This window comes from Poeciliopsis prolifica, unplaced genomic scaffold (genome assembly GCF_027474105.1).
Source record: "Poeciliopsis prolifica strain line A6 unplaced genomic scaffold, Auburn_PproV2 SCAFFOLD272, whole genome shotgun sequence".
Classification (NCBI taxonomy): Eukaryota; Metazoa; Chordata; class Actinopteri; order Cyprinodontiformes; family Poeciliidae; genus Poeciliopsis; species Poeciliopsis prolifica.
In genome coordinates, this window is record NW_026562647.1 from 30,218 (window position 1) to 55,600 (window position 25,383).

The 25,383-nt window shown below is 38.4% G+C and overlaps 1 protein-coding gene across 1 annotated transcript; it reads left to right on the top strand.

The window, feature by feature from the left end:
• The first annotated feature begins 1,270 nt into the window (after positions 1 to 1,270).
• On the top strand, positions 1,271 to 9,745 carry LOC129357640 (uncharacterized). Its single transcript, XM_055026730.1, has 14 exons — positions 1,271 to 1,376; positions 1,467 to 1,550; positions 3,119 to 3,135; positions 3,307 to 3,396; positions 3,974 to 4,045; positions 4,217 to 4,306; positions 4,912 to 4,983; positions 5,155 to 5,244; positions 5,824 to 5,895; positions 6,671 to 6,681; positions 7,012 to 7,101; positions 7,681 to 7,752; positions 7,920 to 8,009; positions 9,727 to 9,745. Exons 1-14 carry the CDS (start codon positions 1,271 to 1,273, stop codon positions 9,743 to 9,745), a joined length of 975 nt encoding a protein of 324 aa, XP_054882705.1.
• Positions 9,746 to 25,383: the final 15,638 nt, after the last annotated feature.

Genomic DNA, 25,383 nt, shown 5'->3' on the forward strand with positions numbered 1-25,383 from the left:
CTCCCATCAGACGCCGCTATTCTCATCTGAAAGAGGAGAACGGAACTGGGAAAAATAAGCGTGGGGATGCAAGGACGCGTGGCGGAATGAATACTAAGCACCGATGGGTGTTTAACACAAAGCCCGGCGCAGATGCCTGTGTGCACAGAGGTGTATATGATAACACATCGCTCAGCGGCACATAAGCATGCAGATGTGTACACAAACACACAATCCGCTGGGTATCAGCGGACCGCTTGGTGCAGGATGAATAGAACGCATTTGTACCTGCAGGCTTAAACCGGCAGGATTATGAGGTATACGAGGGGAATGCCAATGGCAGAAGAGAGGCCCGTGACCTTGGATGGAGGAGGAAGAGGGAGTGTGGAGGAGTGGTACATCAGTCAAAACTGTGCCCTGAAAACAATGCGTGGCATGTTTGTTCACGTTGAGACAAACTTTTGAGTTGATGGGGTGTCGCAGAGGGATGGAGGGGACGACTCTAGAGGAATTATATCAGCTTCATGCGTATAGCGTGGTGGTGAATGGTGAGATTATCATCAGTAATCCATTCCAGGTTTTGACTTCACCTTTGTTTACTTGTGAGGACAGGGAGATGGTTTAGTTTCTCTTTTCCCCACTTTGCATGTATATCGCCCAATTGTGTGGAAACAGGGGATGCATCATATACTTTTTACAAGTGCCAAGGCTGAATGCATTATTCATTTTCATTTGGGCCCCTGTAATAGGGTGAGTCCTTCTATGTTTGTGTGTGTGTGTGTGTGTGTGTGTGTGTGTGTGTGGGTGTGTGTGTGTGGGTGTGTGTGTGTGTGTTGGTATATATGGTATGGCCTACCTTTTGACCTGAATACGCACTTACGTTACGCGGACGTAGGGGTAATACAAGGACAGTGCCAATGTCCGCATAAATCAAGGAGTGTATTTTAATTTTTGAATATCTAAACAACACTTTTTCTCATAAATCTAAACTTTTATAGGAACTATTCCATTGTTTGCATGATGTGGACCATTATTTTGTACTTTTCAGTGAATAAACAGCCTGATATCTCACTTTCTTTAATTGTACTCCTATACCATGCAACCTGAATTTTGTGTATTCCAGTGTATAACACAGTGCCAGCTGATTTCAAATTATAGTTTTATCTGAGGTATGTGTTTTGCATGCATAACATGTTTCCATATTTATAATTTAATTTTTAGCTTTTACACTTGTAGGAATTACAAAAAAACCTTCTTTGACTGTTTTAACTTTCATACATGCCAGTAAAACATGCAGAGGCAAAGACGCATAAATCCAAAGGAAGATGCCAAATATTACATTGATACCAAAACGGACAAAGTGGGGCTTGATGTCAAGTACATCAGTGCCTTTAAAGGTATGGGGATTTTTTTGGGGGTGGTTTAATTACAGTCAAGACTTTATACATTGTTTACTTTTTATACAATTATTTTGTTTTCTTTGTTAGGCCGTGGTATCTTTGCCACAACCTCTTTTCAGAAAGGAGACTTTCTGTGTGAGTATCGAGGGGAACTGATCAGTAAAGAGGAATGTGAGAGGAGACAGAAAGTTTACCATGACAACCTTAAAGTGTTTTTGTTTGAATTCTACTTTAATGGAAAACTCTGGTGGTGAGTATGTTTGTATTAGAAGTCTAATTAGAACTAAAGGCAATATATATATAAATGAAAATTTTATTATTGAAATTAAATGTTATGTATTTGCAGTGTTGATGCAGCAAAAGAAGATTTCTCCTTTGGAAGGCTTATAAATGATGACAATATCAGCCCAAATGCCAAAATGAAGTATCTGACTGTGCAACAGAAGCCACATTTGTGCTTATTTGCAACTCGAGATATTAATCACGGAGAAGAGATTACATACAATTATGGGGACTCAGACTGGCCATGGCGACTCAAGGTAATAAAAAATTAAAATTTATTAATCTTAAGGCAAAGTTCATTTAAGAAATGCACCTATAATTGTAATTTACAATGTGAATTTTTTTGTTTTACCATTCTTTTCACAACAATAGATGGCTGACTGTACAAAACATTACTGGAAAAATTAACCAGTTGCCTACAAATGTATAATAAATAATTATAATATGATAGTATACAAAGCAGTATTTTACTTATTCTCAAAATGTTGTTACATCTACTTTTTACATAAAATTCAACAGAACTCGAGTGGTATGTCTTCAACTGGGCAAGATGTTGAGGAGCCATCCACATCACAGTTAGTTTCAAACAATGGAGTGTTATCAAACAAAGACCAAATAAAGGTGTGTGCAAATATTATTGAAAGCTTTAATAAGATACAATCTGAATATAGATTAAAATATCTCTGTGAATTAGTCTAGGGCAGTATGGTGTTGACTTGTATTTCTGTTTCAGATCAGACCTGAAAATGACCAGGATCGGATGACAACCGGTGTCCCAAATGAGGCAAATCCAATCCTGGATTCACTCCCCATCAATTCACAGGTATTTTATGTTTAAGGTGCAGCGAGATGATGTCAGTCAGCCAACCTGTTCAAATTCTGTGTGTCTGTGTGTGGACATGAATGCCATGTGGTTTATCTGGACATTGGTTTGTAAGGACAGTCTCATGTGATGGTTTTCAATTTATAAGCTCAACGTGTGTATGTGTGTGTTTCATGGTCTCTTGCCCCAATATGATACAGGAGGACCATATTGTATATGGGGACCATGCGTTATTGAAATGACAAACACATATGCTTTGGTTCTTGTGACCTTGTGAATATTGGTTTGACAACGAATAAATGTTGACTTGACATCACATAATATATTGGGAGAAGAAAGATTTTAATTTCTTAAACATGAAAGAAAATATCTTTCATTTTGGTGATTTTAATCTAAAAATCAGTCTTCAATTTGGTCAGTGCTAGTGAAATTCTAATTTTTAACTTGTTTGTTAGCGTTCATCTTGCAGACAGTTTCCAGAATTCAAAACACTAGGGTGAACAACCAAACTATTTTGTCTTCTACATCAGCAAATCTGTTGTTGGGGATTATACAATCAATCTTTCCTCTTTTACACAGGTGTTGGAGAAAGAAATATCTCAAAGTCCGGATTGTACTCATTCAATGTCTACAGCTGGCAACACAGAACAGGTACAGAAGTTGGGTTTTCATTTTAAATTTATCAAACATTTTGGCTGGATTTAAATCTAGTTTTCTTCCATGAGTACTGGCTGTCATAGAGCACAATCATTTAAGAGAAGATATGTCTGTGATTTAGTCAAGGGCAGTATGGTGTTGACTTGAATTCATTTTCTGTTTCAGATCAGACCTGAAAATGACCAGGATGAGATGTCAACAAGTGTCCCAAATGAGACAGATCCAGTTCTGGATTCACTCCCCATTAATTCAGAGGTATTTTATGTATAAGATGCAGCTAAATGATGTCTGCCACCCAACCTGTTCAAATTCAGTGTGTCTGTGTGTGGATATGAATGTCATGTGGTTTATCTGGACATTGGTTTGTAAGGACAGTCTCATGTGATGGTTTTCAATTTATAAGCTCAACGTGTGTATGTGTGTTTCATGGTCTCTTGCCCCAATATGATACAGGAGGACCATATTGCATATGGGGACCATGCGTTATTGAAATGACAAACACATATGTTTTGGTTCTTGTGAACTTGTGAATATTGGTTTGACAACGGATAAATGTTGACTTGACATCACATAATATATTGGGAGAAGAAAGATTTTAATTTCTTAAAGGTGAAAGAAAATATCTTTCATTTTGGTGATTTTAATCTAACAATCAGTCTTCAATTTGGTCAGTGCTGGTGAAATTCAAATTTTCAACTTGTTTGTTAGCGTTCATCTTGCATACAGTTTCCAGAATTCAAAACAATAGGGTGAACAACCAAATTATTTTGTCTTCTACATCAGCAAATCTTCTGTTGGGGATAATACAATCAATCTTTCCTCTTTTTCACAGGTGTTGGAGAAAGAAATGTCTCAAAGTCCAGACTGTGCTCATTCAATGTCTACAGTTGGCAACACAGAACAGGTACAGAAGTTGGGTTTTCATTTTGAATTTACCAAACATTTTGGCTGAATTTAAATCTAGTTTCCTTCCATGGGTACTAGATGTCATAGAGCACAATCATTTAAGAGAAGATATGTCTGTGATTTAGTCAAGGGCAGTATGGTGTTGACTTGAATTCATTTTCTGTTTCAGATCAGACCTGAAAATGACCAGGATGAGATGTCAACAAGTGTCCCAAATGAGACAGATCCAGTCCTGAATTCATTCCCCATCAATTCAGAGGTATTTTATGTGTAGGTGCAACTTAATGTCTGTCACCCAAGACACAACTTCAGTGTGTCTGTGTGTGGATATGAATGTCGTGTGGTTTATCTGGACATTGGTATATAAGGACAGTCTTATATGATGGGTTTTCAGTTTGTAAGCTCAGTGTATGTTTGTGTGTGTTTCATGGTCACCTGCCCCAATGTGATACAGGAGGACAATACTGTACATGGGGACCTTGCGTTATTGCATTGATATAAACATACTTTTTTGTTGTTGTGACCTTGTGAATATCAATCTTACCTCCGATAAATGTTGACTTGGCATGACGGAATATATCGGGAGAGTAAATATTAAAATTTCTTAAAGCTTAAAAAATGCAGACATTTTTGGTGAAATTTCTTTTAATTTTACAACACAATCAGATTGCAGTTTGGTCAGTTGGGTTGAAATTGCAGTATTTCGATTATTTGTTAATGTTTGCGGTCAATGTCTTTTAACATTCATCTTTTAGGGTGCTTGAAGCATTCAAAACACTTGGGTTAACCAGAAATTATTTTGTCTTCTACATCAGCAAATCTTCTGTTGGGGAAAATACAATCAATCTTTCCTCTTTTTCACAGGTGTTGGAGAAAGAAATATCTCAAAGTCCGGATTGTACTCATTCAATGTCTACAGCTGGCAACACAGAACAGGTACAGAAGTTGGGTTCTCATTTTGAATTTACCAAACATTTTGGATGGATTTTCATCTAGTTTCCTTCCATGGGTGCTGGCTGTCATAGAGCACAATCATTTAAGTGAACATATGTCTGTGATTTAGTCAAGGGCAGTATGGTGTTGACTTGAATTTATTTTCTGTTTCAGATCAGACCTGAAAATGACCAGGATGAGATGTCAACAAGTGTCCCAAATGAGACAGATCCAGTCCTGGATTCACTTCCCATTAATTCACAGGTATTTCATGTATAAGATGCATCTAAATGATGTCTGCCACCCAACCTGTTCAAATTCTGTGTGTCTGTGTGTGGATATGAATGTCATGTGGTTTATCTGGACACTGGTTTGTAAGGACAGTCTCATGTGATGGTTTTCAATTTATAAGCTCAACGTGTGTATGTGTGTGTTTCATGGTCTCTTGCCCCAATATGATACAGGAGGACCATATTGTATATGGGGACCATGCGTTATTGAAATGACAAACACATATGCTTTGGTTCTTGTGACCTTGTGAATATTGGTTTGACAACTGATAAATGTTGACTTGACATCACATAATATATTGGGAGAAAAAAGATTTTAATTTCTTAAAGGTGAAAGAAAATGTCTTTCATTTTGGTGATTTTAATCTAACAATCAGTCATCAATTTGGTCAGTGCTGGTGAAATTCTAATTTTCAACTTGTTTGTTAGCGTTCATCTTGCATACAGTTTCCAGAATTCAAAATAATAGGGTGAACAACCAAATTATTTTGTCTTCTACATCAGCAAATCTTCTGTTGGGGATAATACAATCAATCTTTCCTCTTTTTCACAGGTGTTGGAGAAAGAAATGTCTCAAAGTCCGGATTGTACTCATTCAATGTCTACAGCTGGCAACACAGAACAGGTACAGAAGTTGGGTTCTCATTTTGAATTTACCAAACATTTTGGCTGGATTTAAATCTAGTTTCCTTACATGAGTACTGGCTGTCATAGAGCACAATCATTTAAGAGAAGATATGTCTGTGATTTAGTCAAGGGCAGTATGGTTTTGACTTGAATTCATTTTCTGTTTCAGATCAGACCTGAAAATGACCAGGATGAGATGTCAACAAGTGTCCCAAATGAGACAGATACAGTCCTGGATTCACTCCCCATTAATTTAGAGGTATTTCATTTATAAGATGCAGCTAAATGATGTCTGCCACCCAACCTGTTCAACTTCAGTGTGTCTGTGTGTGGATATGAATGTCATGTGGTTTATCTGGACATTGCTTCGTAAGGACAGTCTCATGTGATGGTTTTCAGATTGTAAGCTTAACATGTGTATGTGTGTGTTTCACGGTCACCTGCCCCAATGTGGTACAGGAGGGCCATATTGTATTTGGGGACCTTGCGTTATTGAATTGATAAAAACATGTTTTTTGGTTCTTGTTACCTTCTGAATATCAATATGACCTCTGATAAATGCTGTCTTGACATGGCAGAATATATTTGGAGAGTAAATATTTAGTTTTGTTAAAGTTTAAAGAAATGCATACATTTTTGATGAAATTTCTTTTAATTTCACAACACAATCAGATTTAAATATTTTCGGTTGAGGTGAAATTGTAGTAGTTTGATTTGTTATGGTTTGCAGTCATTCAATGTTTTTAACTTTCATCTTTTTATTCCGTTTCTAGGATTCAAAACAGTAGGGTTGGCCACCAAATTATTTTGTCTTCTACATCAGCAAATCTTCTGTGGGGATAAAACAATCAATCTTTCCTCTTTTTCACAGAAATTGGAGGAAGAAATGTCTCAAAGTCCGGACTGTACTCACACAACTTCTAAAGTTGGAAACACAGAACAGGTACAGAAGTTGGGTTTTCATTTTGAATTTACCAAACATTTTGGCTGGATTTAAATCTAGTTTCCTTCCATGAGTACTGGCTGTCATAGAGCACAATCATTTAAGTGAAGATATCTCTTTGAATTAGTCACGGGCAGTATGGTGTTGACTTGAATTTATTTTCTGTTTCAGATCAGACCTGAAAATGACCAGGATGAGATGTCAACAAGTGTCCCAAATGAGACAGATCCAGTCCTGGATTCACTCCCCATTAATTCACAGGTATTTCATGTATAAGATGCATCTAAATGATGTCAGTCAGCCAACCTGTTCAAATTCTGTGTGTCTGTGTGTGGACATGAATGCCATGTGGTTTATCTGGACATTGGTTTGTAAGGACAGTCTCATGTGATGGTTTTCAATTTATAAGCTCAACGTGTGTATGTGTGTGTTTCATGGTCTCTTGCCCCAATATGATACAGGAGGACCATATTGTATATGGGGACCATGCGTTATTGAAATGACAAACACATATGCTTTGGTTCTTGTGACCTTGTGAATATTAGTTTGACAACGGATAAATGTTGACTTGACATCACATAATATATTGGGAGAAGAAAGATTTTAATTTCTTAAAGGTGAAAGAAAATATCTTTCATTTTGGTGATTTTAATCTAACAATAAGTCTTCAATTTGGTCAGTGCTGGTGAAATTCAAATTTTCAACTTGTTTGTTAGCGTTCATCTTGCATACAGTTTCCAGAATTCAAAACACTAGGGTGAACAACCAAACTATTTTGTCTTCTACATCAGCAAATCTGTTGTTGGGGATAATACAATCAATCTTTCCTCTTTTTCACAGGGGTTGGAGAAAGAAATGTCTCAAAGTCCTGACTGTACTCATTCAATGTCTACAGCTGGCAACACAGAACAGGTACAGAAGTTGGGTTCTCATTTTGAATTTACCAAACATTTTGAATGGATTTAAATCTAGTTTCCTTCCATGCTGGCTGTGATAGAGCATAATCATTTAAGTGAATATATCGCTGTGAATTAGTCAAGGGCAATATGGTGTTGATGTGTATTCATTTTCTGTTTCAGATCAGACCTGAAAACGACCAGGATCAGATGTCAACCGGTGTCCGAAATGAGACAGATCCAGTCCTGGCTTCACTCCCCATCAATTCAGAGGTATCTTATGTTTAAGGTGCAGCGAGATGATGTCAGTCAGCCAACCTGTTCAATTTCAGTGTGTCTGTGTGTGTACCCGAATGCAATATGGTTTATCTGGACATTGGTTCGCAATGACAGTTTCGTGTGATGGTTTTCAGGTTGTAAGCTCAGTGTGTGTATGTGTGTGTTTCATGGTTACCTGTCCCAATGTGACACAGGAGGACAATATTGTATATAGGGACCTTGCGTTATTGCATTGATAAAAACATATGTTTCGGTTCTTGTGACTTTGTGAATAGTGGTTTGACCTCTGATAAATGTTGACTTGGCATCACTTAATACACTGGGAGAGAAAAGGAGATTTTGTTTCAATTTTATCATTGTTAAAATGTATATATGTATGTGTTCAGTCTATTCCCTCACCTGTATAATTAGGTGAGCGACTATATGTGGTATGTGTTGTAGTGATCTTCACCACCATTCGCTCTGAACCAGCACTAGGCAGCAGCTCCGCAAGGAGAAAAGACTACCGTACTCTTGGCATTGCGCTGGTAATTTTAAGGATGCTTATTGGTCCCCCAAAAAATGACAAAAATCCGGACATTATCATTATTCAAAATTCTCCCAGACCGAACTTGAAATTGGACCTTATGCTGCTGACAGTTAGCTTTCGTCAACAACTTAGGCGGAAGTGAGAAAGCTATACAATGCAAGTAATAACCCTGGCAGAACACGATGTGCTAAATAGTAAAACATAAATTAACAAAGGTTTGAGGCAGAGAAATTTTCCTCAAGGAATTTTAATAATGGAGGTACCCGAATCACTCCCGGGATAATTTCAGCCATAATATGTGTGTATGTGTAAAAATAAATATATATACATACATTCACTGCGTGGCCAAAATAAAAGTCGCCACCCAAAAATGGTCACACTCGCTAATATTTCGTTGGACCGCCTTTAGCTTTGATCACAGCCCGCATTCGCTGTGGCATTGTTTCAATAAGCTTCTGCAGTGTCACAAGATTTATTTCCATCCAGTGTTGCATTGATTTTTCACCAAGATCTTGTATTGATGATTGGAGAGTCTGACCACTGCGCACAGCCTTCTCCAGCACATCCCAAAGATTCTCAATGGGGTTAAGGTCTGGACTCTGTGGTGGCCAATCCATGTGTGAAAAAGATGGTGACTTTCAAAGAGTGCTCCCTGAACCACTCTTTCACAATTTGAGCCCGATAAATCCTGGCATTGTCATCTTGGAATATGCCCGTTCCATTTGGGAAGAAAAAAATCTATTGATGGAATAACCTGGTCATTCAGTATATTCAGGTAGTCAGCTGACCTCATTCTTTGGGCACAAAATGTTGCTGAACCTAGACCTGACCAACTGCAGCAACCCCAGATCATAGCACTGCCCACAGGCTTGTACAGTAGGAACTAGGCATGATGGGTACATCACTTCAACTGCCTCTCTTCTTACCCTGATGTGCCTATCACTCTGGAACAGGGTAAATCTGAACTCATCAGACCACATGACCATCTTCCCTTCCTCCAGAGTCCAATCTTTATGCTCCCTAGCAAATTTAAGCCTTTTTTCTGGTTAGCCTTACTGATTAGAGGTTTTCTTACAGCTACACAGCTGTTCAATCCCAACCCCTTGAGTTTCCTTCGCATTGTGCGTGTGGAAATTCTTTTTTTTAATGTGTTTAAACATGTGTTTAATTTATTCCTTGTAGTGTCAAAGACATCACCTGAAGTGCACAACAGTATCCTCTCTGGAGAAGTGTACTCAGTGTTTTGGACCTTGTTCTTCATTCAAGTGGGTTGGCTACCAGTGCAAAGGTAAGATATTTAGTGAATTTGTACCGTGAATTAATCAACTGAATAGGACGTATGTTTTTGTTGAATTGTTGACCACGGACAAATTATAGTTTCAGAATTGAGTATACAATGCAATTGATGTCATCATGGTGACTTTCAAAGCAGTGAAAGTTTTCAAAGTACCTTTAAACCTTTACCCTTGATCTTTATTTAAAACAGAACGTAAAATTTTATCCAGAAAATTCAATTTTGCACATTTGAAAAAAGATCGTTTTTAATCCATATTTAACTTTTCAATCTGATCTTAAAGTAAGGTGTAATGGTTTATGTGAGATTTTGGATTTCATTTATCTTCTGTTTTTTTTTTACATTTAAATTTTTCAACAGGTTGTTCAAAAGTCTGGCATTCATACTGCCTTAAACAAATTACGAAGGATGACAGATCCCAGGTTAATATCCACATATGTCTTTGTGAGCTTTATCTTCAAAGTTTCTATAATAACATAAATTATATTTCCCACAATTTCAGGCAAAAGAACTTTTTAAATATTGCACAGCTGACCTCTCATCAGATAGCAACACATCACCTTCCAAACAATGTGAAATGTCAGATGAAGACCATGCATCTGATATCGACTACGTACCAAATTCAGAATCTGCAGAATCTGATGAAGACTCAGATGTTAGCATCCCCCTTCAGCCCATCAAGTGTAAAGTTGGACAAATTCAAGAAAACCCAACAATACCCAATCTCACTTCATTCTTGCCAGACTCAAGTTCTGTGGTGGAACCTGACACATCAAATTACTGGCCTCCTTTTCAAATAGATGATATGGATGATGGCACACTCAAAACATTCAGCCCAGCCAAAGCCTCAAAAAATAAACGAAAAAGTCAAACGAAGCCCAACAAACAGGAATCTTCTCTGATTACTATGAGTGTTAAGAACTACTGCTTTGTATGTGGTAGACCACAGAGCAAAATTTCACGGCATTTAAAAACCCACAAGACACATGCTGAAATTGCTTATGCTTTTTCCCTTCCGGAAGACTCAAAAGAGCGCAATGTTCTTCTAGAAAAAATGAGAAACAAGGGGAACTTCAAACATAACTCTGAGGTTCTACAAAGTGGGAAAGGATCGTTGAAAGTTAAGAGAAAGCCGAAAGCAAAGACTGGAACATTTATACATTGCATGTATTGCCAAGGTATGTACATTCGAAAGGAACTATGGAGACATGTCCGAAGATGCCCCTGTAAGCCACAAAATGAAGATTTGAACCAAGGACATGGACGAACCAAAGTACTGGGTTTTGCTATGGCTCAAGAGTCTTCGTTCTGTCAGGAGATTTCAAGTGGGGTTTGGAAGCTCCTTGGTCCCATGAAACAGGATGATGTAGCCACCATTGTGAGAAATGACCTGACCATTATTCAGTTTGCCCAGTCTCTCTACAACAGACACGGACAAGACCCTACCAAGTATGAATATATCCGACAGAAGCTCCGTGAAATTGGACGTCTGTTAAAATGTCTGCGGTCTGAATTCTCTGTTCATAACTTGGAGGAAGCTGTGAAACCTGCTAACTTCCAAAAAGTTGTCCAGGCAGTGAAGATTGTCTGTGGTTTTGATGAAGAAAAGTATTCATACCAAACACCAAGTCTTGCACTAAAACTGGGACATACACTACATAAAATCAGTGACATTATCCATTGCCGAGCACTCATGGCAGAAGATGAAGAACTGATTAAGTCAACAGACACTTTCAAAAAGCTGTATACATCCAAGTGGTCTGAGCTAGTGTCACATACTGCCTTGAACACTCTGAGCCATGCCAAATATAATAAGCCATTAACCTTACCATTCACAGAAGATGTTCAGAGTCTTCATAGGCATCTTAAGAAATCTGGCGAAAATGCATTTTCTAACTTGAAAGACGAGGTCAGCCCCCAGAATTATGCAGAACTTGCAAAAGTTACTCTTGCACAGGTCATTGTGTTCAATCGAAGACGAGCTGGAGAAGTCTCAAAGATGCATCTCAGAGGTTTCCAGCAGAGAGATGACTCCAAGCTCCATGAAGATGTTGCTGCTGGGTTGTCCCATGTTGAAAAAAAGCTATGTAGCTATTTCAGTCGTGTTGAAATAATTGGGAAAAGAGGTCGAAAAGTTGCGGTTCTCCTTTCTCCAGATGTGGTGGATGCTCTGACTCTGCTGATCAGCAAAAGAGAGCAATGTGGAGTTTGCTCCACAAACATCTTTCTTTTTGCCCGACCAAGATCTCAAAGTCACTACAGGGGCCAAGACTGTTTGCGTGTTTATGGAAGCCAATGTGGGGCAAAGCATCCCGAGTTCCTCAGGTCCACACAACTCAGGAAGCATGTTGCCACATTGTCACAAGTCCTCAACCTCAAAAATAATGAAATTGACCAGGTGGCTGACTTCTTAGGACATGACATCCGTGTCCACAGAGAATTTTATCGCTTACCTGTGCCAACAACACAACTGGCAAAGATTTCTAAGCTCCTTTTGTCCATGGAGAAAGGACATGTATCCACCCTGCAAGGGAAATCCCTTGATGACATCGAAATTGAAGGTTATTGATTTTTTTTTTTTGTAATCTGATTTACATTAATCCAATGTTGATGATGTCTGACATCATCAACATTTGTTAAATTGATGGATTTCAATAAATTATTATTATTGGAAGATATTACATTCTCTAGGTTAGAAAATTCTAAATATAAAACGTGTTTTGGTAGTGCTTAGATATAATTTTATGTATGACATTGATTTGTATCCTAATGATGCTTTTCAGATGAAATAGAACTAAGTGAGGATGAAGAAAAGGAAGATTTAAGTGACTCAGATGATGGCAATTCTGTGGAACCTGAGGAACCCATGGAACATGAGAAACCTGTAGAACCTGGAACCCATGGAACATGAGAAACCTGTAGAACCTGTGGAACCCGAGCAAAGCAAGAATATGGAGGATTTGTGTATGTTACATGAATCTAAAAGTGTTATGTTTTGTCCACCTATTTTATTGTTGTTGTTTTTTTTTTTGTTTGTTTTTTTAACTTTTGTCATTTGTCTTAGTGGGAGCAGTGTCATCAACCGCAGAGGAAACTATCCCTCCTTTTGAAGGCAAGTCATGTTTCCTTATGGGCCTGTGTTTTGATCCTAGCTATATTTAGTGAAAGCATAATTTTACTGCAGCAACCATATTAACCATAAGCACTATATGCCATTTGCTTGAGGCATGTGTCAAACTAGTAAAGAGTGTTATGACTGGCATAACAAAAGACAGGAAGACATAGAGTTCAACAATAAATAAACTCTTTCTTGAGCACAAGCATGAAATAAAACTAAACCAAAGCAACTTCTTTATTGTCCACAGAAAATATGCTTTTGGGAGATTGCTTTTGGTTCTGCTTGGACATTTCTCATTGTCCTTCACTCAATTTCTAGTAATTTCACATTTTTGAAGCATATATTCCAAATTTTTGTCCACTTTCTCAGTTAATTGATTGCAGACAAAGTTACAAACATGCTTGTCCAGCAGCCATCTTGATGCAACTGGCCACTAATAATGTCTCCTATACATAGTTTATGACCCCTCTATACTGTCTATATAGAATGTAGTTAAGGTTATTACAAATTTTGAGAGCCTTTTTCATTGATCGCTATCATGAAGCGATTACATCTTTATTACTTTACATTGTCTGGATTCATGTGGCTGCAGTTCGTTCTCACAAAATTTACTTTCATGATTGAACAATATTTTGTAGTGAGGAAGTCATCCTGTGTAAAGGTAGCAGGTTTTTAATTTTCTGTTCGAAAAAACTGTTTTGATAATTTTTTTCTTTACTATTTTTCTTCAGAGACCTCCTCTGGTTCACCCAGAAGACAACCAAAAACCATGGTCAAGTGCTGAGGTTTCTGCTGTTATGAGGCATTTTAAAGTTCACATAGGTAAAGGTAAACTTGCCACTAAAAATGAGTGCAATCACTGCAAGTTGGTGGAAGGTCCTGTACTGGCTCAAAGAACAGCACAAAATATCAGGGACTTTGTGAGAAACCGTGGAATAACTGCTAAGAGGCAGGCACAAAAAGGTTCTAAATCGTTCGTGAAGCAATATTTGTTCAGAATTGTTCTGTTTTGTTTATGCAATTAAAACAGTTTTTTTATTGCCTATCAAAAAATATCTAACGTTTTGTGACTTAGAGGGTATTGAAATGTAGTTGTGTTGATAGGCAGAATTTTTATATTCTAATGGTCAGGAATTTTTTCTGTTGTCCAACATAAAAATGATTGGAAAAGTAGGCATAATTTTAATTTAACATTGTTGTACTTATTTATTTATATTCAAAATACTTGGCAACACTCTACACCCTAAAACTCTTATTTTACTTTTCTGTACATTTTGTTGAGGCACTTAAATTAGTATTTCCTTTGTTCATTTTAATTTCAGGCTTACTTTTATTTTTTAAAGAAAAATAATTGAATTATTTGGCCATATTTACCTAATAAAAATATGTTCTGTTAATGCTTTGTGCTGTCAGGTTGTGTATTTATGCTAATTAGCAGGTTTTTAAATATGACGTAGTTGTCCCTTTAAAGTCCTCACAACACTTTGTTTTGTTCTCATAAACCATATTTTGCTGATGTCCATAAAGCCTTGGGGTCAGGTTGCTGTAAAAAATGTTGTATAGGTGCTATCTGAAACCTAAAGTGAGCTAAATTTTTTTCAGATTTTTTGCAGCGTTTAAAGCCACCTCCCATTGCTCTAGCTACTCGGGAAAGGGTAGTCCATCTAAACCACCTTCGGACCTGTTTGGCGAAAATGTCTGGCTACACCACATATACCAACATGTGTGTGTGTGTGTGTGTGTGTGTGTGTGTGTGTGTGGGTGTGTGTGTGTGTGTGTGCGTGTGGGGGTGTGTGTGGGTGTGTGTGTGTGTGTGTGTGTGTGTGTGTGAGAAAGAGAGAGAGAGGCAGACAGAGAGAGAGAGAAAGTTGGCACATCTGTGTAATAACCTGGGATTGGATGTGTCAGGTCATTTCTACAAGTGTTAAAGAAAGCAGGGAGGACAGACAGGCAGTCTGATGAGCTGAGCATCGCCTCAGCTCATCAAGAGAAAATGCAGGTTGGGGGGAGGCGGTGCAAAAGGAATGGAATAGAGGCAGAGAGAAGAAACATGACTGAACCATCTTTGAATGAAGGTATTAAGTTGCTTAAGTAGAACGTAGATGGGGCAAAACAAGACATAAACCAAACATAGATAAATAAGATGTATGACGATGCTGAGCACACAGAGAAAAGATCTGAGAGAAAAACCTGAGAGTGAATAGTTTTCTTGGAGGGATAAAAATGAATAACTGAAGGAGATGAAATGAATTCTGTAAAGAATAAACGTGAGAAAAAGGGTTGAAGAGAGAACAGCTGAGAGTAGTTTATCAGAAAAGAAAAATGTTTAAAGCAGAGCTTTATCTGTGTATTTATATCTGTTTGTGCTGCTATATTTTGGCGCTGTGAAAGTATTCATATCCCACATCTTGTCAAATGAGACAGTTGTTACAGGCTGGTGTAAAGGATTACCCCAGAAAGAGGTAAATCAGGTTCAGATGCAAAGAAAATATGTGATGTTATAAAGCAGAGTCTAAAATGCAAGAGAATTTACTGAGAAGAAAATGGCAGCAATACGAGAGGAAACAACCAGCATGGAGAATAAGTATTGTTGAAAGCTGGATATGTGAAAGTTTCCTAAATCTGAGAAAACTTTGAGTCTTCTCTTTCAGAGCTATGTCTAACTGAGTAACGTTCCTGCTTGTAGGTTATGTGTAGCATTATGATACCTTAACAGGTCATGCTTCAAACTTTCCTTTTTCTTCACAGATCCTTTCAGATTGGAGTTTTAATTCCAAAGCAAACTTACAGACAACACTTTAAAGTATATTAACATCAACTCTTAGTATGTTTTTTTTATCAATTTCATTCACTACTCAATAAGTTTTACTCTTGTTCAGCAATTTAACTCTCATCTGACTTGGATTTTCACAGGTTTTATGTTAAATTGTAAGCGGCCTTTCCTCCTTCGAGGATAACCAGGATGGAAATCAGACGAGATTTCACAAACACCAAACAATCGTGTCAAAAACAAAAATGTTTTTCCTAACTGGTGACCTATCAGTTTATCCAATCTAAAACACTCACACACACATAATTGTTGTTTACAGTTGATCAAAAAGTCCTACCAAAAATCAAAGAAATTCAAAACAAAGTCAAGTAAAACATAATTCTGAAGTGTTGTGTGCAAATGGAAAAGGTGTTGGCTGAAGCCATTCAGTTTATATGGGTCCACCTTAAATATCTCCGCTCTTCGTAGCTTTCGTTCAAGAAATGTGAAGAGAATGCACAGAATCTACAATCAAATCCACATCATAGAAGAAAGAAAAGGAAACATAGAATAAATAGGAGATATGATGACAATCATTCTGTTTTAATTCCCTTTTGAACTGTGTTATGTTATTACTTACTTTAATATTTACAGGTGTCTGTTCTCAGGTGTCTCAGCATTCACAGGTTATGGTCAGAATTCTGTGGAAAACGTCCATATTCTGAGTTTGAAGTCAACATTTTGAGAGTGAATTCTGAATTCTCAAGGTAAAAAATCTGACTTTTGAAAATACTCAGAATTCTGAGAGTTGAGTCCGAATTTTGAGATCAAGGTGCAAATTTGACAGTTGTCAGAAATCTGAGAGTAAAGTCATTTTACCCAGGAAAAAAATCAGAATTCCAAGATTGAAGAACAAAATTCTGAGAGTAAACTCCGAATTTATTCTCAGAAAAATTCAGACTTTTGTGAGAGTAAAGTCTGAATTCTAAAAGTAGATTAAAAAGATTGAAATCAAATTTTTTTGTTTTTTTGAATTACCCGAATCTTTCTTGTATGCAGCCATTTTTCCACCTAAGCGTGAATGCTGTGACTGTGAGTAGAAAGTTCTACTTCTTAATGGACTGAAACCTTCAGTAGAGGCTGGCTTTGTGTGATCGGTCATCCGCCTTGACCGGCTGAGAGATGCAGTGACAGTCAAAGTGATACAGATGTGCTGGTCTCAGTCACCAGAGGCAGCACCTCTTTTAGTGGCTAATAGAAACATCAGGTATGCTCTGAATCACTGGTACAATCTCTGATAAACTGAGCATACAAGTTTTTGATCCTTTATAGACTGATGGAGAAAAATGGCAAAGGTACTGAATAGGAGTTTAAAAGACTGGCAAAAAAATAAAAAATAAAAAAAAGGATATTAAAGAAAATAAGTACAGCACAATGTGATTGAAAACTTGAAGATGGAGCAGCCGATTAACAGAGAGGAATCTCATTGTTTTTCCGGGTGTGTGTGGGTGTGCAGAGTTTGATGTTAAGGTGAGCTGATCAGTGACCAAATCCTCCCCCGTATCGCCCTCACTATCAGCTGTTTAAGGTCACTCTGTCCCCTTGGCAACGGGGACGTCAGTGAACCCTCCGCTCTGCTTCCTCCATCCTTAAAGCCTCTGCTTGACTCCAGTAAAATGCCACCTCTGCCGTGTGTGCGCATGGTCACGCATGTTAGCGTGCTGTAACAACTTTGGCAAACATTAGCGACCACTGATAGCGCTCATCAAACCTCTGGCTCATAAAATAATTCGTTTTAAGTCATCCAGTTTGCTTCCTGTAACTAAACATGTGTGTCTGTGTGCGTAGTTGCAATCATTCTTGTTTCCTGCCAGTGACGGGCGCTTTTTTCCCCTCTTTTCTTTCGCTTGCATATACTAACATGTTGACGCTTAGCTCCTAATTAAGATGTATGAATCACAGCGCGTGCATGCGAGTGTGTGTGTGTGAGTGTGTGTAGCTTGTCATCATAGTCTGCCACACATTAGCAGTGCTGTCTGCGCCTTGGTTGGCACAGCTGAACGGTTTTTTCGGCCAAGAATGTTGACTAATTTAAGATGTCACACATTCCCATGAACGCCAGCCGTCCACGCGTTGACTCAGCTCTAGTAGCGCGGCACCCGCCAAAGCATAAGGCCACACACACGCATGCGCACGCGCACACGCATACATGCAATCATGCACAAGAAGAGCTTTTAATAAGCAGAAAACACCATGCCTCCAGTTTCCTGGCAGAGTGATTACTACTTTTATCATCTTGCTAATCATCAATCATCAGCCCACAGACACATTCATACTGACGTAAATATCATTCAGTTTTTCAACATGGCTTCACTGCCTGTGGTTCATTTACAAACATTCATATAACTTGATGTGTAGTAATCTATGGAAACATATTTAAAACTGTACTAGACATGAGTTAGTACATCCTATTACCACAGGATGATGCACTTAAGTAAGGATTCCACTTTGACGGTTCAAATATCATATCTTGCACTCGTGGCTCATAAAGGGGCAGTATTTTGTCAAATCAACTCTTTTGAGCTTTGCATCATGTTATGATGTTATTCCCTCATCAGAAACATACCAGGAGTGTTGTCTTGATTCTTTCAGGTATGTCTTGAGAAATCCTCGATTCACCCATGGCAACCATACACCTGTGCAAAACACCTGGGTGGATCTAGCCCCGCCTCCAGACGCAGATCCTCCTCTGAGTTGCAGTTTCCAAGCCTCCGAGCGTCAGCTTGACAGAGCAGCCGTCCCGTTAAGAAGAACCGTGTTGTGATGACTTACTGAAGACGGAGCTTCAGAAAGAACAGGAGTTTTTTTTAAAGAGACAGAGGGCCAATTTCAAGCCATTGAAGTGAATAGTCAAAAAAAATTTAAGTCGTATTTTACATGTGCAGCTATTTTATGAGAAGTTTTTTATAATAACATGGTCAGTTAATTATACTATGAATGGTTCTATGAGATTAGAAAACACAAGATATTGCTACTTTAATGAATAGATTGGATTTCTTCCTGCTGCTACACACAAGCCACTTAATCTGATCAAATTTGGTTTTAATGGACATTCTTTTACTAAATTGCATATTTTTCTAAATTTTATGGGCATACGTGTAAAAGTAAAACATTTGGGGTAACCAACATTGTCCACTCCCTGATAAATTATTACCAGATCAAATCAAGTTCTCAAGCTGGACTATTATTATTTCACCATAATTTTATCATGATCACCTTCAGTTCTGTTGTACGTTTGTAGATCTTCCTCTCCACTCCAACTCCATTGTTAAGACAAACACATATTCTCCCATAATCTTTTCTTCTTGTCCCACAGTTTGTCATGTCGGTCCACACAGGGAACAAACATATGTCTACTTTGAATGTCACTCAGATCTGAGAGATTCCAGCGATGCCTCCCAGCCAGAATCTTAATGATCAACTGCGCTGGGTGATTTTTGTTTGTTTCATTGTGGTTTCACACAACCGAGGCGTGTTGGCAGGCTGCTGCCAGGAGGCCGATTCCACCCAGCCAAGACATCACAGCCCAGCCGGGAGTCTTTAAACAATTGTGCCCACACACAAACAAACACACCTCTTCCCTGTTTTTTTATATATATTTGTATTTTTAGTTTATCATCATACGATTCTGCACGCTCCAGTCTCATCCTCTCTCCCAGGTTTTTCAGCAATTCTACAACTCAGAAGTAATTGAATGCAAATCAGCTTTTCGAGGTGGTTTCGTTTCCATCTCCATTATTTTCAATTAGGTGTTTGTTTTTTGTCTGCTGCATTGTGATGTCTCATCAGAACCTCTGCTGTGTGCCAACACGCTGATTAAAGAGGAGTTCTGTTCAGGAGGGAAATATGGAGATTTGTGAGCAGAAAATAATGAAGGCCCAATATTTTTCGGAGGCGTGACACATTTCAGTAAAATATTTGTTGTTGAAATTAGTTCCAAACCAATTTATCAAAACCTAAACACTTTAACTTGGATTTCTTGATGCTGTACTCTAATTTGATTAATTTCATGAACTAAATACACATTAATTAATCATTTTTTTATTGTGCAGGTTGGGTGGTGGGCTAGCGGTGGGGTACATCTTGGAGAATTCAGCAGTGCATGGCAGATCACAGCACATCTCAAGCAATGAAACAATTCGAAGTCCTTCACGTGATAGAAGGAACTTAGTTTTGCAGAAATACTGAGTTTTAAAAGCAATCTGCAATTTAAAATTGATTATCAAGATGAGTAATTCTGAAATTAACACATTTATGGTGATGTCTGCAGATTATCACTACATACATACTGTTAATCAGAATGTTAGAATGTTAGCTGGTTCTAGCTGTAAACAGTGGTACGACCAACGTGACAAATAATTCGGATTTTGGCATTAATCTTCAACCTGCAAGCCGTGAACATGAGAGATGTGCAGCACCAACAGTTTGACAGAAGTGCAATTATCTCTGATTACCTTCCTAAAATAATCAGACAAGCTCCATGTTGTGTGACCGAGCTGAACTCAAATAGTGTCATTGTCGGGGAACAGTGCCAGGTAATGACTGTGATTTCATGCCTCAGGTGGGAGGCAGGGTGTTGAGAGTTTGAAGGTTGTTTATGCCAGAGGAAAAAAATAACCCCTAATGTGTTCCCTTATCTGAAACAATGAAGGCTGAAAACACTGTTTCTGTGAACCGAGTGCTTGATAAATACGTCCAATCAGTCTAAATTTTTTTTATTTATATATATATATATTTTATATGATTTTTACCCATTTAATATTTTGTCACTGAATTTAATGCTGCAGCATAATATTTAACAATGTTGACCAGATGGACAAACCCTCAGTAAAAGTAACAGTCTGAGGTGAAATTGTCCACCATTGCAAACATCCACTAACACACTGTGTCCCACATTTTCATTTTGAGTTGATTTAAATAGGCTGGAGTCAGATGACACACTGGAGTCAGTGTCATCTAACACACTGACAACTTGTTTAGTTTACTAAACTCTTATGATGATATGATAATAACTGCAGAAAATCAAAGGAACCCTTTAAAGTCCGATGAGGCTTTACACAGCAGCTGAGATGGAGTGTTGGCTCTCCAGACCAGAGGGGGGCAGTAGAGGGTAGGTCATATCACATCACTTCCTGTTTCGTGTTTTACATGGTGGAATTATTCAAGTACAGATTCTTGTCAGATTGTTTGTTCTTGGTTATTCAGAATCATCCACATAGATCTCAGTGTTTCCTGTTCATGTTTCTTTTTTGCAAAAATTATACAATTCCATTATAAGAGCATCCAAATTGGTTTTAGATATTTAAACTTTTTTTTATTTAAATAACACAATAGTAACTTTCACTAGTAGTTACTTTTCAAATTTTGTAACCCAGTTACCAACTCAGTGCTGGTAGCTGCTGTTTATATTCAGATATTTTCAGATGCACTTCACGTTAGACTGCAGTTGCCACTAAATAAATACATCTTGTATTAACTTGTCATGCATTTTTCAGTGACGTTGTAGTTTCTGTCCAGGCTGTTTGTTGCTACGGTTTCTCGATTTAGTTTTTTTTCTCTGTAGGTGTAGAAACACCTTTTATTTGAACCGAGCTGTGTTTCCTCTACTCTTCTCCTTCTTTAAACATTTTCCCTTTTTTTGTCCCTTCCTTTTTATTCTCCATTACATTTGAAACAAACACAAAGCAATTTCTAATAAAGTTGAAAGTGCAAGGAGTTACATAATTGTCTTCTTCTTTATGATCTTCTGACTGCCTCTCTGTCTCTCTCAGTTCTCACAGCTTAAAAAGAAATTTACTCTAAAAGAACCAGGCAGTAACAAGCAAAAATCTCACAACGGGGAACTGCTCTGATTAAAGCTATTTACTGCGGCTCAGATGGAAGAAAAACATCCCACAGAACCTTCCCATCATCAAAAACACACACAGTTCCATCCTGTCCTCTGGTCTAAGAAGAGCATGTGCTGGGGCAGGGCAGAAGACCTTACATGAAACCACAATGCATCGTTTAGATGAACCGTCATCTATTTGATAATGTTTCAGCTTGATTTGATCCATGTATTCGAATTGCTGCCTCCCCATGAGGACTGCTGTTGCCATGTGGAATCTCTTCATCACAGAACCAGTCTAATCTTTGTTGACCCATTGTTCATTGTGTTGTAGCTGTATGGCCTCTGAGCTCCAAGGTTTAGCATGTGGTCAACATGAAAGCTTGAAAATCTTCTTTCCAGCAACATCCAGACTTACAGAATTATCCACACTGGCTGCCACAACCTTATTCTTCTCTCCACTCTCCTCCAGGACGACCTCAGCCTGCGTTCCGTCCCTGTGTTGGTGATTCATTGACTGCTCTGGTCTTAGTTTTTCCTTATGTTGACCTTCACCTGACTTGGTTGAGAAGATCCTGGAAATTCTGTTTGATTCAAATCTCACTGCATGGCTCCATCTGAGCTTTCTCGCATTCATTGGGATTCCTCCGGGAGAGTTTGTGACATTGATTTTCTGCTCTGTTTTAAAGTCTGCCTGTAGTTTTATCAACAGCAGTGGAGGAAGTGGAGGAAGCCGTTCAGTCCGCGTTATGCATGATTCCTGAATTAACACCAGCATTCGCCTCGTTTGGCTTGGTACTTCTCTCTTGGCTGTGGAGAATGATCGTTTACAGCGCAGGGATTACAAGAAAGCTTCTTAGTGTCAAACTGGGGCATCATATATGTACTGCACAAACATTAGCAATTGGGTAAAGTTTGAAACTTAAGTAGAGTTTACATCTCCAGGAAGCAATGGTTTCTTATCAGCCGAGACTCCAGACTCTCTGGTCAAATCAAAGTGTGCATCAACAGGCTGCATTTTATCACGCTAGGTCAAGAGGGAAACCTTTCCATCCCTGAGCTATGACGGATGACTTTGTGACAGATTGCTGTTTTTTAACTCCATTTCCAGCAGGGATCCAGTGGTTCCCTGCTGGGGAACACAAAGCAATTGTGAACAGTCTCTACTTTGGAGATGGTGTTTTAACCTGAAAGTCTCTGTCATCTCCCTACAGCGACTATGTCTCAAGAATAAATAAAGCAGAACTGCACTGGTTAAAAATACAACATTTTGACAATTCTGACTAACTAAGCTGAGCAATATAATATGCAGAAAATTGTCCTACCAAAAATTCAGGGGTTCCGAGCATGACAAACCTTTCACAAATCCAGTTACTGCTCAGTGACATTCATTTGTTTTCGCCTCCGTCATTTCACTCATCCCTGATGAAACAGGTAGCTACAGGTGTGCAAGAGCCAGCCTCACTGTGGCAGTCCTCCTCTGCTAAATGTTAACAAGAGGTGGCTGTTGTTCAGTCAACTGGACCTGGAGGAGTTTAGTGTTTCCTGGGACAGAGTGATGATGCAAATTCCCCTTGAAGAGTCACTACAGTGGCTAAGCAGCATATCATAGATTTTACATTCCTGGAAATTAATTACATGCTGTGTAGTAAAACGTTTGAGAATGTTAGAGATAATTTCCTGGAGCGTTTCTTTGATGTATTTAGAAACAAAACATCAATCAGGCTTTTTTGTCGGAAGTTTAAAATGATTTAGACTGGCCATCACCGTCCCACACAATATGATCCTCATATCCCTTCAAGGGATGGTCTGGGATGTCTGCCATTGATCTTGATTTCTCTGAGAAAGTTTCCACTGGGCCAATCAGCAAACAGAAGCAGCAGTTGTGAAAAGTGAGAAAAATGGCAAAAACCGTTGGAAATATGAAAAGTTGCAAACTTACTCCATAAACTGGAATTCATCCAGACCTCTAGGTGGAGTCTGGAGTAAATATTATTGATCGTCACGTAAATATCCTGATAGTCAATAGCATTGTAAAAGACCTTTCATTATTTCCTCCAGTTTTCTTCTTGATGTTTCATCTTTTCTGTAAAGATGAGATGAAATCTTCACTGACATTTTTGGACCAATTAGATTTGCTGGTCAACTCCACCTAGTGGTGTGGAGGATCTCTGTTTTGTAGAGCGAGTTTTCATTTGACTGCTTTGCAATTTGAATCATTCGTATGTTTGCAGCTCATTTTGCATTTTTCTGTGCCTGATATCAATTTCCGGCTTTGTGATTAGTTGTTATATTGTTTCCACTGCTCAAGCAAATAAATCCCTTACATTTTAACACATCCATTTGCCAGATGCCAGAACCCTTTTATGATAATGTCACAAAAGTCAATCTGACAGCATAGAAAAACTGATAAGCAGAAAAGTTTGGAAGAGTTCCCAAAATCGATTAATTAACACAAAAATAAAGAGAAGTCAGCCTGAAGAAACGGCCCTGGAGGGCTGAGTTCACTTCTAATTTGATCAGAAATGAACTGGCTGGAAAAATAATCCCGGCCTCAGGAGACTTTCTGCTTTGTTGAGGTAAGCACCACATTTATTATGTTTAGTTGTTCTGCCCTGCAGACAGCTTCCAGACAATCACTGTGCATGGAAACTATTGAGCTTTCTAATCTGAGAATGTTTTCTGTTGTTGGTTGAAAGTCAATTACTTGGTGGTCCATCTCTTCTGTCCATGAAGTTTCTGTCTGATAATCTCAGTGTTTCTGTTTGCCACAGAAACAAAGTGTTTTCAGATGAGAACAGATGTGTGAAAATTGGAGTACATTCTAGTCCACTGCAGGCTTTCTGAGCGATGTTTGTTCTTCTCTGTGAAAGTCGAAGGGTTTGGATGTTGTTGTGGACGATGCCGCAGCAGTGGGACTCATTCATGGATGAATGGACAGAGAGGGAATCAAACAGCCAGAGAGAGAGAACGCAGAAACAAACTGAAGGACACAATTATGATTTTAGGGAGGGGACAGATTGAGCACATCTCTGTGTTTGTCAACAAGCGTGCAGCCGAAGGGTGGATGGCATTGGATTCCTCCAACTACAGATCTCTGATGACCTCATCTGGTTGAAACGGCTCCTCAGTTGTTAAAAAGGCCGAGCAGAGACTGTTCTGTCTAAGGAAGATGGAACAAACTTAACTAGTCTAGTGACTAAACCAATAAGCTGAATTTTAAAGCATTTGTTGGTGACAAAAGTCATCATTATGTTTCTCTCACAAGCAGGAAGTGGGTGCCACATATGGATCATGTGTGCTCTGCTAATTTGGCAGGACACAGATAAAAAATAGACTTTTATAAAATGATATTTAAGCACATAATTGTTAACTTCATTTTCATAAATAGTCAGAGATGTGATGTGCCTGGCATGTTTTGAGTTCGGCTTGTGATCTGGAGCCTTACCAGCAGACATTTTAGTCCTGAAAACGAATGATTCTGTGAACAATTACTCAACTAGACGAAGTCAGAACTTTGTTTTTTCTGGACAGCGTTTGCCTCAGAAAGTTATTCCCAAGGTATTCTGAAGTTAGAGGAACAGCCTCTGTTGTCCTACACAGTTAAGTCCTCCAGCACATCGACTGGTTTAATAGCTCTGTAATGGAAATGTGTGCATTTATCCAGCTGGGTGTTCTTGTGTTATAGTTGCTGTTGTTTTACGACCTCATTGTAAACTTACATCCAAGCAAATGTCAAACGTTTAGCTCCTGTAACATTATGAAAAGTTAAAAGCTGAATGAAAACGAAC